The following is a 13,604-nucleotide window of genomic DNA, read 5'->3' as shown; positions in this document are numbered from 1 at the left end:
AAAAAAATAAAAATGCAAGTACAATCTAACCTGTCGAATCACAGGTTTTTGTAGCTTAGCTCGTGAGGTAACAGCATCAATACAAAGTTTTTTAAGCTGTTTTTCAGTCATGGACTTTGGCAAATTGTACATAACTAATCTCGTCTTCGAAACATGAAAGTTTGGAGATTTAAGCTTCATGGCCTTGCTCCTCTCCAACCTGCATGGTTTCAGAAATCAATAAATAGGAATATGAAACTATGAATAGCAATCAGCATCTTAATGCCGAGGGAGCACTATTCAATTTGCTCATAACCTGTTAAAAACTACAAAGCAAGATTGTCAAAATGTTAATTAAGGTATTTTTCTTTTTGACAGAATATTTCTAAATAGATTTAAATTAAGCTTGAAACTTATAAGAAAATACAGTTAAAAGTAAAGAATTATGAACAGAAAATAAAGGCATAGGTTTTTTTTTTCCTGCAAATATAGTTAAAATAGAACTGCTAATCACTTAATCACATGAAAACTGATTTTGAATTTTTGTGCAAAGAAGACTGGTAAAAACCAATTGCAACATTAATTGCCAGACTATAAGTAATCAGCATCTACGGGATTATAAGAAAGAAATAAAAAAACAACAAATCTTACATTTGGCGTTTTGACATATCAGTAGCTGAAACCCCTTCTGCAGCTGGAGTTCCCACAAGAATAAGACCTTCCTGTTATGATTTGAAGGAGAGATTATTCCAACCATTCAGGACAATACATTACAGTTACCACGGGACACAGAAAACAATAAAATAGATAAAGCAAGAAGAAAAGGAAGGTGCTTCTAGAAGTAAAAACCTTTGCCAAATAGAGATTGCGGTGGTCTATGTCCTCCTTTTTGGCCATATTTTCTTCCTTCTCATGAGCCGATTTTCTATCCAAAGCCTGGAAGACTGTCAGTTGTCTACCCTTGAGAAAAATTCCCAAGCCAGATGCAGCACTACCAGCTGAAACCGCAGAGGTCACTGCATCTATTGTCTTAAACTTGAGAAAGCCCGTTCCTTTTGGTCGCCTGCCACATCACATCTCATGTGAAGTTTCCAGTATAATAGAGAATGGTAGGAATTAGATCAATGAGGTATAAAACGTACTTGGTAAGTGGATGAAGAACTGGGACAAAAGATTGCACTTGCCCAAAAGCAGAAAACCTTTGTTTGACTTCTTCATTAGTGATCTCAAAAGGAAGGTTGCTGATGAAAATTGTTCTATGCAAATCATCTTCTTCTTCTGTTTGTGGTTTAGCAGCATCTGATGCACTGGCACTTTCAGAAGATAAGTTATTAGGCACAGTCTCAGAAGCTACTTTACTAGGCTCATTAACAGATTCTTCAATAGTTGGCTCCTTTTTACTTTTCGGCAATGAATCATCAACAGCAGTTACTGTACCAGAAGCCATGGTAAACCTTTTTAGAACTTTTCTAGCAATGTCTGCTTCCTCCTCAAAATCAATAGTTGGCTCCTTGTTCCCTTTGGGAAATGCAGAATTATCAACACCCATATCATCAGTAGTTACAGTACAAGAGGAAGTGGTCAAGTTTTTTAGAACTTTTCTTGATATATCTGCTTCCTCCTCAAAATCAATTTCAGTAGGGATGTCTTTCATCTCTGCTGTATTGGAGTCATCTGGAGCAGCACCAATCCTATCAAGGTGCTGGGGCATTTCATATGTATCTCCAGCATCACCCTCGAAATCATCGCTGCTGCTATCATTTCCCCCATCTCTCCCACCCTTTTCTCCTGTAAAACCAGTGTTTTCATTGCATGTCACTTTGCTTTGCACATAGAGACACTTCTAATTATTATATCATTAAATTGCTCAAGACAAATAAAACGTCTTACTAGTCATAAACCATAACAAATGTTCAAAATACCAGCAGTGACAAATATATCAGCGGTCAAATCGATAACACATATGTTGATACCAAGAAAATTTCAGTAGATACATTTAGAGGAAGATTTTTCTATACATGTTCCATCTTGGGGTACAAAAGGTGGAACAACTCCATCTATATTTAGATTCAAAACTAAAATTATTGATAACTAGAGATAACTAGAAACCAACAAGGAAAACCAAAAGGGGGGAGTATCAACTGAACCCATAGTCTAAATAGACACTGTATATGGTTTTTCTTTAACGAAAAAGAAAATCTTCACGAATCAGACTAGGCATGCCCCTAAATAGTCAAAGCCTATGCCTTTATTTCATGAAAAAGAAAACCTAGTGACAGCCAGCACTTTCTTAAATCAGACTTGGCATTCCCCAAGTCCCTCTTTCTTCAACATCAGAAGCAAAAAATCTCTACCAGATATTCAGAATTTAGAAGAACTAAAAAAGAGAAAGACAAAGTAAGATATTAATTATAGATCTTCAATTTCCACCTCCTTCTCCATATCGCCAGATTTTTCTTTTTCCTTGCATTTTTTTCAGATTGGGCCAACAAATCAAGATATCTCCATATTTTGGTTATATTTTTGTCAAATACGAGAAAGACATGACTTCAATACCAAAAGTGTGCTAGATGAGAATGGAGTTACAGTATAATACCATCTTCTGAAGCAAGAGCGTCATTGCCACTACCATATATCTGCTTTGGAACAGCCCAGTCAACAGCTATTGGTCTTTTAAGAAGTTTTTGTCCATTGAACTTTTGTATTGCCTAAAAACAAAAAGAGAACAAAAAGAGTCAATGGCGATGTACACAAACTCTACACTAGAACTAAGCATGGATCACGAATGTACATTTTCCGCATCTTGTTTGCGTGTATATTTGACGAATGCAAAACCTTTAGACAACCTGCCAACAGTAAAAAAATAAATGAAGAGAAACAGAAAGTGATATTTCAACAGGAATGAAAATAATGCAGGATGATAATAGAATACCCTGTATCAGAATTCTGTGGTATATAAACATCCCAGACAAATCCCGCAGATGAAAACATATCTTTAATATCACTGACCTTTGCCTGCATTTGTGTTGGCAAACTAGTTCAGATAACGCTCCTCACCACGAAGAAAATTGCATATGACTAAAAGAAAATTAGTAAAAGACCTTGAAAGGAAGATTTCTGACAATGAGCTTCCACTTCCGAGTCTTGGAACCCTTCCCAAAGACACAACCAAACTGTTAGACTTCCCTTTATAGATTGAATAACAATGAACCACCACCACCATATCATGAACACAACACTGCCCCACAATAATATGAAATGAATAAATGATACTTCTAAGATGTGCACGCCAGTCGGGCACGGTTACTAATCACAGAAAAACAGAATTGTTGAAGGCTGGTCTCCTTCTTTTATCCTGCATTTCTAAAAAAAATTCTTTATTTGGTTGAAAACATTCCTAATAAGTAATGACAAAATCACATCCTAGAATAACACAGAAATAAAAAAAGACCAAAAGAAAGTAATAATTATTACGAGGAAAGACAAAAGTAAATATAGTTTATTAATTGGTTGCCAAAGATCAGTCATATATAGTGTGAAAGTGAAAGTGATTGTGATTAAGATCAGTACTCAAACTGCCTCATCTTTCTATCATCTATCATAAATCAGCACGGGAAGAATAGCATAAACTTAATCCGGTAACAACAAATTCCAAGACAAAAATTCACATTAAGAAAAAACAATTGAATTACTAGTATTTGTACAAAAGAAATGCGGTTGAAGCAGTAAATGAAAACTAGTATTTGCACAAAAAAGAAATGTAGTCGAAGCAGTTGACAACTTGACATTTCATTTACCTCCCCACCCAGCTGACGTGCCCAAACAATTCCTCCTTTTATCTCCTTCTGGTGTAACATTGCAACAGAAGCATGAGCTGATTTGACACTGGTGTATAGTACAGCCGAGGCATCCATTTTGCATCCATCTTGTACAAGACCTGAAAAGACACCAGATATTATGGTTAACTCAACACCCCAAATTATATGTATTTTTAAAAGTTACTTCAAAAAAGGGAAGAAAATGATTCATAAATCTGTCTAGCAACATTTAATTGGAAAATTCCACTAAGCAGTCAGTTACCCAATTACGACTACAGAAGCAATAGTATCGATTCTTATCTAATAACACTGAGGTCGTAACAATTGTATCAAAGAAGTCAAATATCTTGATTTAGTCATTTTGTTTGTCAAGAATACAAAATATCTTAATGATCACCAGAATTGTATAAAATTCCTGTGTTAGGTACTTCAAACGCATTTTCAACTCAATATATTAAACAAACCACTCCCATTACTTGGCAAAAATTAAAAGCCGCCTCCTTAGAGCGAGAAAATCCATACCATGTTGTTGAACCTCTTCTTTGGGAAAGGGATAAGTTATGGAACACACATCGCCAACCTCCCTAGCTTGGCGATGAACTTCTTCTGCCATACCAGCATTAAGAAGGCCACTAAATATAACGGTTCTAGCAACCCTTCATAACAACAAGAAACTGAAGATATAAGGATACAAGATAGATTGTCGCATGATCTCAAGTTACAATAAAACATCGATTAAGAGGGGACAAAAATCATTGTTCAGAACAAAATGAGAGCCCAAACATTTTGCTGAGAATAACGAACTTAATAAAGTAAAATTCACACTTGACAGGAAATTTATCAAAGCATAAGCGTTTATTTTTATTTTTCTTTATCATCCCCCATAACCTACCAATGACATGTCAGTTGGAACAAGAAATTAATAAAACTTATAGCTACCTAACTATACTAGATAATAATACTAGACGTCAAAACAGAAAAGTCTTAAAACTTAGAAGAGTCTCATTCATATTCAGAAGCCTCAAATTAATCATAATCACTCTTTGGAATTGTTTTATACATATGACCAAAGACTTACAAACTTAGACAAAATTAAATCAAAGATGGAGATCAATATTAATCATTCTTCTAACCCTAAATTTCCTACTTTTTCTCCTTTTTTTTCTTTTTGCATGAGATACGACAAATGATTTTCAAACAGGAGTCCTAGATAATATCTCCTGCATCTGATAACCAAAATAACCCTAATGAAACGGGAAATATTGCAAGGCAACAAGCTGCGAGATTTCCCTGTGGCCACACATGCTATCTCGGGAGTACATAGAGGAACGCAGCAGGTCCTAAATTGAGCTGAGTAAGCCTATTTATTGTGTTGCACAATTTCAAACTTTTATAAATCAGACAAAAATATATCAGCACGAGGTTCCTACGTCCATTTTAAATTTAACTTGATATCAATACCATCCATAAACACACTTCTACAACGTGAACAGAATTCATGGTATACTGAGAAAGCTGTAATGCACAAAAATAATGACTATATGAACCAACAAGGCTCTGATAAGTGAGACAGAATCACCTGACTCACTTGGGGAAGACAAATAAATATAATTAAATTGGGAATGAAAATTATAATGTCCTTGAGATGCAAGGGAATACTCCATACCTCTGCTTTTCAGAACCTCCCACTTTTGCCACTATATCTTTACCAGGTGCTACTGGTTTTCTCGCTTTCACAAGTTTTTCTGCATTTTATTCAAAAAGAAATGAAAATTCCAAATAGTTAAGTATGATGAGTATGAAATCAGAACAACAAGTTTATATACTAAGAATAGTGACCTCCTTCCTCCAAGTTTGAAGCGTCCTCTTCCTTTCTGAAATTGCCAGCATCCTTGTCATTCTTTGACTTCATGGTCTTCTCCAATTTGACCTCTATAACGAAAAGGTAGTTAGATAAGAAAACATATTGCAGCAAGTGATTGAGAATATTAGGACCAGTCTTTAACATTTGATCTTTGATGTTTTTCCAGTTAAGAAAAAGGATAGTGGAATACAGTATGAAAAGTAAAACAACTAAAGAAAAAAATGTCTACAAACAAACAATAACATAAATTCATATAATAAAATTCACCATCTCTTGTCTTCAAGTTTGAAGCACCCTTTTCCTCTTTGAAATTGCCTCCATCCTCGCCACTTTTTGAATTCATAGTTTCATCCAATTCAGGACCTGAAACCATCAGATAAAAATTTATGGGAGAGACAGTGATTGAGATCAGACAGTTTGATAACTTCATTCTGTTGACTTGTCTATAGGAAAAAAAAAAAAAAAAAAAAAAAAAGGGTAAATGTATGAAGTAAAAGAAAAGAGGAGAATACATAATCATCAGTAATACGTGTAGCACTTAGTTTCCAGCATTCCAAGTTGAGTATAATGTTAGTTATATGGACTCACAATGTCTAATCGTAGAAGCTAAACATGAGAGTGACCAAACTACTTAAAAAGGTTGTTTCTGTTTTTATCCACTTTCTCCTCTCCTTCCCCTCTTGGTTTTTAAGTTGAAATAAAACACAATTGCCCATAATAAGAAGTGAAATTATAAGGGTGTCTTAGATCCGTACTAAGACGAGTACTACTACTACTACCAACCTTGATCTTTCTTTGATCTTCGTTGCTCAAAGGGTGCACGATGCATGGCATGCTTTACAGCAATCTTTCGACCCCCAACAGAAGCACTGTTCTTCAGCTCAATGGAGCGATCAGCATCTGCTGTGACAGCACTTCAAACAGAACACAGAACACAAATTAAAACAAACGAATGTCCAAACATGAAACAGTCCAAATGTCATTATGTAAACGAATGTCACCAACTGCAGGAATAGTAATGGAGTTAAACTTACAACTGAACAAAGCCAAAACCACGGTGCTCCGTCGACCCTGTAAACAATCCAACATAATAAACATTCTGAACTGAACTTGAGAGAGATGGTACTAGAATCGAAAATGCAAATTCCCTTGTTTTAGCTCACCCTTTTTCATGACCATGAAGCACCGCCTGATGGGCCCCACTTCACTGAAGGTCTCCTCCAGCTGATGTTCACAATCAAACAGTAGTTTGCATAAACATACCAGCACAGCCAAATTACACAAAAAAGAAAATGAGAGGTACCTGGGAATTGGTGAAAGAGTAAGGCAAATTGGAGACGAAGACGGTGGAGGTGCAGTGCTCGGTTTCGGTTCTGGGTTGGCCACCATCTTTGCTCTTCTTCCCCATCTTTGCTATGGCGCGAGACTAATGTGGGCGAATTTGGACCTAAAACCTCTCTGTGTTCCTCAAGGTGGGAGGGTTTACACTTTACAACCTTCGGCTTCGGGTTCTGATTTGGGCCTGGTAACTGGTTTTTCGGGTTGGGTTTTTTACAAAATTACCGCTAACAATATATTACCACCGGCAGCCCCTTAAATGTGTTTCTACTCTCCGATTCTAACCGAAAGGGGGTTTTATTTACGACTAACCTCTTACCCGTGCATCTGCACGGGATAAAAAAATGGAAGAAAGTGTACTTGAACTGCTCCATTTTATGTGGGATGAATCTGTTAATCCTATCATTTTGTAGATAACTGCTCCCCAAAAAGTGGGATAAAACTACCACATTACTTTTTTTTTTTTCAGTGGTGTTTTACGGTTAAACCCATAGTAATTATTATTTTTATTGTTTGAGAATTTTCTGTTACCTTGGTTTTTTGGCCAATTGAAAAAAAGGCCTCACCAAAGACACCAAAGCCACGCCTAGCTTTCTAATAGTAAAGATATGATGGGCTACAGAGGACTCAAGGTTGCCAACATTATAGAATGCCATATTCTCAAAGTAAATCCGTAAATTGTTGGATTCAATTTCTCAAAGTAAATCAGTAAATTGTTGGATATAAAGAAGTAAAATGATGAATCTCTACAAAACTCAGGTATTATTCAATCTAAAATACACTAATTAATACAACTCGTGAATCCGACAGAATTGTGATCACACTACCTATAACTGAAATTGAATCGGTAATGCTACTCAAAATATTTGATTTACATAGCCAAACACATGCATGCTATTGTTGTTTTTTAGGATGTGTTCTGACCCTCATCAAAACACTTGGGCTCAATTTGATATTCAAGTCTAAACAATCAATTGTAAAAAAATCACAGTTGTAAAAATAAGCTATGGTTAAATTAATTCATTAAGCGTTTGGTAAATTAGCTTTTTCTAACTTCTTTTGATAGAAAAACGTAGAGTGGGATGTTTGGTAACCCATTGCAAAACAAGGGTAATTTTGCATAATGACCGGTATAGACACCAGTCCCATTAACCTTTACTATCATTCTCATAAAACCTCTGCTTTATTCCCAGAACTTAGAACTTGATGCATGATAGATATCATGTCAAATGAGCAATATTATGACTTTATTACTACACTCATACAATCATACCAAATTACCCCAAATTCTTCAGCACAACAATGAATATGAACATCAAACACATTAGAACTTAGTTGCAACTACGTTTGATGTAGAAAAATTTCCAGACCCATCCATCACCTTGTCTGCGAGACTCGGTATGAATGAACGTAGAGATATGAATTCGACAGGAAAACAAGAACCAAATCACAGAAATACAAATTACTGAACAAAAACCAAATCACAGAAATACAAATTACAAGATTCAGTAAAGAACTAAAGATCAAAATAGAAATTGAATCAAATTACATAAGCAAATAGGTGATGGTTGTGATACGATTGAAGAAAGATTTTATTAACTAAAGATAAACAGCTCCAAAATTAAACTATAAAAAGTTTGGAACTTGAAAAGTGAGGCTGTGAGGGGAAGAACGAAAAAGAAAAAATTGAGTGGGCAATTAACCATATATAATATATTAGATTAGCCATGTGACTCTGAATATGTGATACCCAGGATTACCCAGCAGATCCCAATCACCTTAAGTCCATGCAGAATGAAGAACACAGGAGAAGAAAGATATATCTAGATGAAATGAAAGGAACATGATGTGTCATTTTGTCATTTAGGAAATCCAATGAGGGTGTTTTAGGGATGTTGAGAAAGTCATTAAAGGATCAGCTTCCCTCATCACGCCGATAAAAAAAAGCATGTCAGCACCTGTTTTCTATTTTTACGGTTTCGGGACGCAATTAGCAAAAAAACGCTGAATTAAAAATTTACCAAATACATAAAAATGTGATAACGGTGAAAAAAAACAAAAATTAGCATCAAAACGCACAACCAAACGGGCCTTAGTGATTTTATAGCTGCAGCAAACTAACGACTGACTACTGACTAGTATCTAAAGGCTACAAACACATCCTAACCCTCCTCTGCCTCTGTCCCAGCAAGATAATATATTTTAGAAAATAGACACTTAACTCTTATATATCATTATTACTCCATTTACTACATATATAGAGTTATGGGATATGCCAATTATGCATACAAATATCACTTCTTAGCATTCTCCAATATCTTAATGAATAATGACTAGCATTCTCCCACAAAACAGCCGAACATTACATAGAACCTATTTTTCATTAACAGTAAGAAATAAGTACTTAATAACATGGCAACAAATCTTTAAAACTAGTTTTTATCACATATGGTATGCATGAAAAAAGAGCCATGAATGAATCGTGGGCAAGATCGAGATTGAACACGAGGAATTAGTTACGAATCGAAAATAAGAAATAGTTCTCTTTTAGGTTCAAGTACAATTAAATGTCTAAGCATGTATGCATGAAGGTTTGACATGCACGCTCATGCATTAAGGTTGAACAACCTCATGATCATTTGGACAACTATATATCCATGCGTGGATGATCTCTGTCTGTGTGCTCGATCGGTGCTAGTTCGTGACATTTCTTCTCTGCATTGCGACTGTCTACAATGGCACAACTATAAATTTCTTGCCCCTTAATTCACTGCAAGAAAAGGTCCACGAATTAGCAAATCGTGACATATAAAGTAGTAACAAGCGAAGCTTCTTACATATAAATATATGTTACGTACAGTGAGTCGTATGTGACCTTGTAAACCAACGTCGTGGAGGCCATTAGACGCTAGCGATTGATTAAGATTGATAAGAACATGAAATTGCTCTTTATTCCTACTCGGGCAGAAGTCTTCAAGTCTATGCGCATGTTATAGAAATTAACCTTGATTCATTAATTCATGAAGTGAGATTCTGGAAAAGTGAGTTCGTAGTTCATTTTGACACAAACAAATAGTGGAGAGTGATAAGGTAGAGTATACTTTAGAAGAAGAAAAAAGTCCAATCCTTAACAAGGAAAAAGTGAATTACAAACTTTTTATTTTCAAGAATAGACGTGAAACCTTTATAAAGCAAAAAAAAATAGTAATAACAACATAACACGCTCGAAGGGGCACTAGAGAATTACAAACCTTAATAAGTAAGAAATCAATGACATGCTCGTAAGGACACGAAAGGATTACAAACCTTCATTAGCAAGAAATCAAATTTTCACGTTGATTACGTACTCTCTATAGGCTATTCAACGAATCAATTATATTTTTCAACGATGCTTAGTTCAATATTTTAACATGATAGTCATGATATTCAGTGTTGATGGAACTCGATCAACTACTATAGTTATAAAATGTGTAAATGCCTCAGACAGTCAGACTTGTCAATTTTTTCCTATATATATAGTTATATACTACTGTCATTGCCTCTTTATCTTGCAAAGAAGAATGACTATTCTCTATATCATCCTCACCTGCATATCACTCTCAGCCCTCTTTCTCCTGCTAACCTTCTCTTTTCTCATACTTAGAATCTTCACAGGCAAGTCTATCAGGAGCTCAAACTACCCACCTGTAAAGGGCACTGTATTCGACAGTCTCTTCTACTTCAACAAACTCTATGACTACCATACCAAAGTTGCCAGAGACCACCCAACTTTCCGGCTACTTTCCCCAACACAAAGCGAAATATACACGGCCGACACTCGAAACATCGAGCATGTTTTGAAAACCAACTTTACTAAGTATTCGAAAGGTCAATATCACCATGACATTATGTCTGATATTCTGGGGCAAGGGATATTTGTTGTTGATGGAGAAAAGTGGAGGCAGCAGAGGAAGCTTGCGAGTTTAGAGTTTTCGACGAGAATTATTAGAGACTTTAGCTGCTCTGTGTTTAGAAGAAATGCTGCCAAACTGGTCAGGGCTCTTTCAGAGTTTTCTAGAGAAAATGGGGTTTTTGATATGCAAGTAAGTAATTAATCCGAATTTGACTAACACCTTGCTAGCTATCATACATCATATAAATTGTTGCATAAGTCTTTTACTTTGACTGTTTAATGTTGTAGGAATTGTTTATGAGATCTGCTTTAGATTCCATATTCAAAGTTGGGTTTGGAACAGAACTAAACTGCTTGGAGGGCTCAAGCAAAGAAGGCATTGCATTTATGAAAGCATTTGATGAATCAAGTGCTCTCACCTATTGGCGCTATGCTGATCCATTCTGGGAATTGAAAAGATATCTTTGTATCGGATCGGAAGCCACGCTTAAACAGAATGCCAGAGTACTTGATGACTTTGTTTACCAACTTATCAGGAGCAAAAGGAAATTGATAGCTGGTGAAAACTATGTTGTAAGTGAAACTATATAACACATTCTAATGTTTTCTTTCATTTTACTTAATCAAGATCTTGAATTTCATCAATCTTACTTCTATAGAATGAAAAGGACGATTTACTATCGAGGTTCTTAATGGAGAGCGCAAAGGAGCCAGAGGAAATGACTGATAAGTATCTAAGGGATATAGCTCTGAGTTTTATGAATGCTGGCAAGGATTCAAGTGGAATTACACTCTCATGGTTCTTCTACATGCTTTGCAAGAACCCTCTGATCCAGGAAAAAGTTGCAGAAGAAGTGAGGGATGCTGTTGGTCTGAATCATGAAGCCGATATCGATGAGTTTGTGGAAAATTTAAGTGATACAAGCCTTGAAAAAATGCACTATCTTCATGCGGCACTGACAGAGACCTTGAGGCTATACCCTGCAGTTCCTGTGGTATGTTATGGTTTTGCAATGGGATACTTGTAGATATGGTTGTACAAAGCCCTGATAATTTCTATGCTCAAATAATCAAAGTAAACACTTATTTGTATTGCGTAAAACATTGTCAATTTTCGATACTCATATGTTTGTGTTTTCGGGTTACTAAAAGGATGGGAGGACTGCAGACACAGATGACACTCTTCCTGATGGATATAGAGTCAAAAAAGGGGATGGAGTATTCTACATGGCCTATGCCATGGGAAGAATGCCTTACATATGGGGAGAAGATGCTGAGGATTTTCGACCCGAAAGATGGCTCAAAAATGGAATTTTCCAACCTGAATCCCCTTTCAAATTCGTCTCATTTCATGTTGGTCTCAGTTACTCTCAGTTTCTCTTGCTTTATCTCATATCTTAAGCTGTCTAAACGTTTACTGATAGCTTTAGTTTACAGGCTGGTCCTCGGATTTGTATAGGGAAAGAGTTTGCTTACAGGCAGATGAAGATTGTATCAATGGCACTTCTGTGCTACTTTCGCTTCAAATTGGTGGATGAAACAAGAATCGCAACCTACAAGACCACATTCACCCTGCACATGAATGGAGGTCTTCCTATGCGCGCAATTCTGAGAACAACATAGAGTTCCTTGCATGTCAATTAAGTAAAGTAATGTTCTCTTGTATGGACTAGCTAGACTACTGGAGCTAGTGTGAACCGTAGCCTAGGGTTTTAGTATCCCTTAGTTAAGGTCTTACAGTATATGATTTCAGTTTTGGGTGTGACCCTTAATTTTCTCTGTATTATTATTTACCAGATAGTAGTATAAAATAATTAAACCCAGATTGGTTAACTAATAATGTGATTTTTGTCAAATTAGCATGAGTGTGACATGATCTTCATCGATCTCTGATATGAGACCCTCACAGTTTGGAAATGAATCTCCAACTCTTTTGTTCTTGGGTGGAATATCTAGGATAGGAGTGGATAAGCTGAATCTCCAGTCTTATTGATCAAATAAGAATAATAAAAAAGGGACCAAAACCTCTCATGAATGAATTAACAAAAACAAAATTAAATGAGAAGGATGTTTTTGAGGTTCCTTCAAAAAATCAAACCTGTCATGGGAACTTCCTTGAGTTTGGTTGAGCATCCCCACATTTTGGCTTGTGTATGTATTTATGATTTTATTCTATGTAAGTTGGTTCAAATGAGTTCATGCTTGGATTAATAGTGGCGCCCCCCATTTATAATCTTTGGCTCCCCACTGAAACTCTGAAAGGCTAGCGTTAATGTCAAGGACAAGATGTAGATATCAAGTTCCTCTGCCTGAGTAATAATTTGAAATTAGTTATTTGATTTTTGGTTTATAGGTTTTTTTTTAGTCAACAGGAGCTAGGTAGAGAAGAGTGCTCTCCCACCTCAAATTTATTAATAAAAAAGAAAGATTACAATTAAGTTGGATGACACTAAAGCCAGTACCCGAAAACACCAAACAAGAGACATCAAACTACACTATAAAGCAAGTCAATGAAGACGAAAATTTGGGAGACCGAACTTATCTCGTTGATACATGCCCCAAATGAAGTAGGGAGGTTCATCCCACCAAGATAATGCAGACATCGACAAACTCATATTGGCAAGAGCATCTGCCACCTGATTACCTTCCCTGAAGATATGAGAAGATCGAAAATTCATCTGAGAAATGCGGTGCAAACAATTACCCCATGTTA

General features: G+C 36.0%; 2 protein-coding genes across 2 annotated transcripts in view; one reads left to right on the top strand and one right to left on the bottom strand.

Annotated features, from left to right (window-relative positions):
• The window catches only part of LOC101294023, an 8,356-nt gene extending 1,287 nt beyond the window's left edge, over positions 1 to 7,069 (bottom strand). Inside the window, exons 1-17 of the mRNA XM_004308393.1 lie at positions 6,965 to 7,069; positions 6,825 to 6,885; positions 6,696 to 6,732; positions 6,445 to 6,575; positions 5,929 to 6,024; positions 5,637 to 5,729; positions 5,464 to 5,542; positions 4,320 to 4,453; positions 3,777 to 3,916; positions 3,081 to 3,131; positions 2,912 to 2,994; positions 2,771 to 2,825; positions 2,576 to 2,687; positions 1,122 to 1,767; positions 829 to 1,042; positions 631 to 701; positions 31 to 199 (exon numbers count right to left, since the gene is read on the bottom strand). Coding sequence (XP_004308441.1) covers positions 31 to 199; positions 631 to 701; positions 829 to 1,042; positions 1,122 to 1,767; positions 2,576 to 2,687; positions 2,771 to 2,825; positions 2,912 to 2,994; positions 3,081 to 3,131; positions 3,777 to 3,916; positions 4,320 to 4,453; positions 5,464 to 5,542; positions 5,637 to 5,729; positions 5,929 to 6,024; positions 6,445 to 6,575; positions 6,696 to 6,732; positions 6,825 to 6,885; positions 6,965 to 7,069 — 2,277 coding nt within the window. The remainder of the gene's footprint in view (positions 1 to 30; positions 200 to 630; positions 702 to 828; positions 1,043 to 1,121; positions 1,768 to 2,575; positions 2,688 to 2,770; positions 2,826 to 2,911; positions 2,995 to 3,080; positions 3,132 to 3,776; positions 3,917 to 4,319; positions 4,454 to 5,463; positions 5,543 to 5,636; positions 5,730 to 5,928; positions 6,025 to 6,444; positions 6,576 to 6,695; positions 6,733 to 6,824; positions 6,886 to 6,964) is intronic.
• Positions 7,070 to 10,559: 3,490 nt separating this feature from the next.
• On the top strand, positions 10,560 to 12,729 carry LOC101309964 (cytochrome P450 704C1-like). The gene is made up of 5 exons (XM_004306844.1): positions 10,560 to 11,081; positions 11,180 to 11,464; positions 11,551 to 11,886; positions 12,044 to 12,244; positions 12,329 to 12,729. Exons 1-5 carry the CDS (start codon positions 10,560 to 10,562, stop codon positions 12,512 to 12,514), a joined length of 1,530 nt encoding a protein of 509 aa, XP_004306892.1. The 3' UTR covers positions 12,515 to 12,729.
• Positions 12,730 to 13,604: the final 875 nt, after the last annotated feature.

Source organism: Fragaria vesca, linkage group LG7, assembly GCF_000184155.1.
Source record: "Fragaria vesca subsp. vesca linkage group LG7, FraVesHawaii_1.0, whole genome shotgun sequence".
NCBI lineage: Eukaryota > Viridiplantae > Streptophyta > Magnoliopsida > Rosales > Rosaceae > Fragaria > Fragaria vesca.
This window is presented reverse-complemented; position numbering and strand designations above follow the sequence as displayed.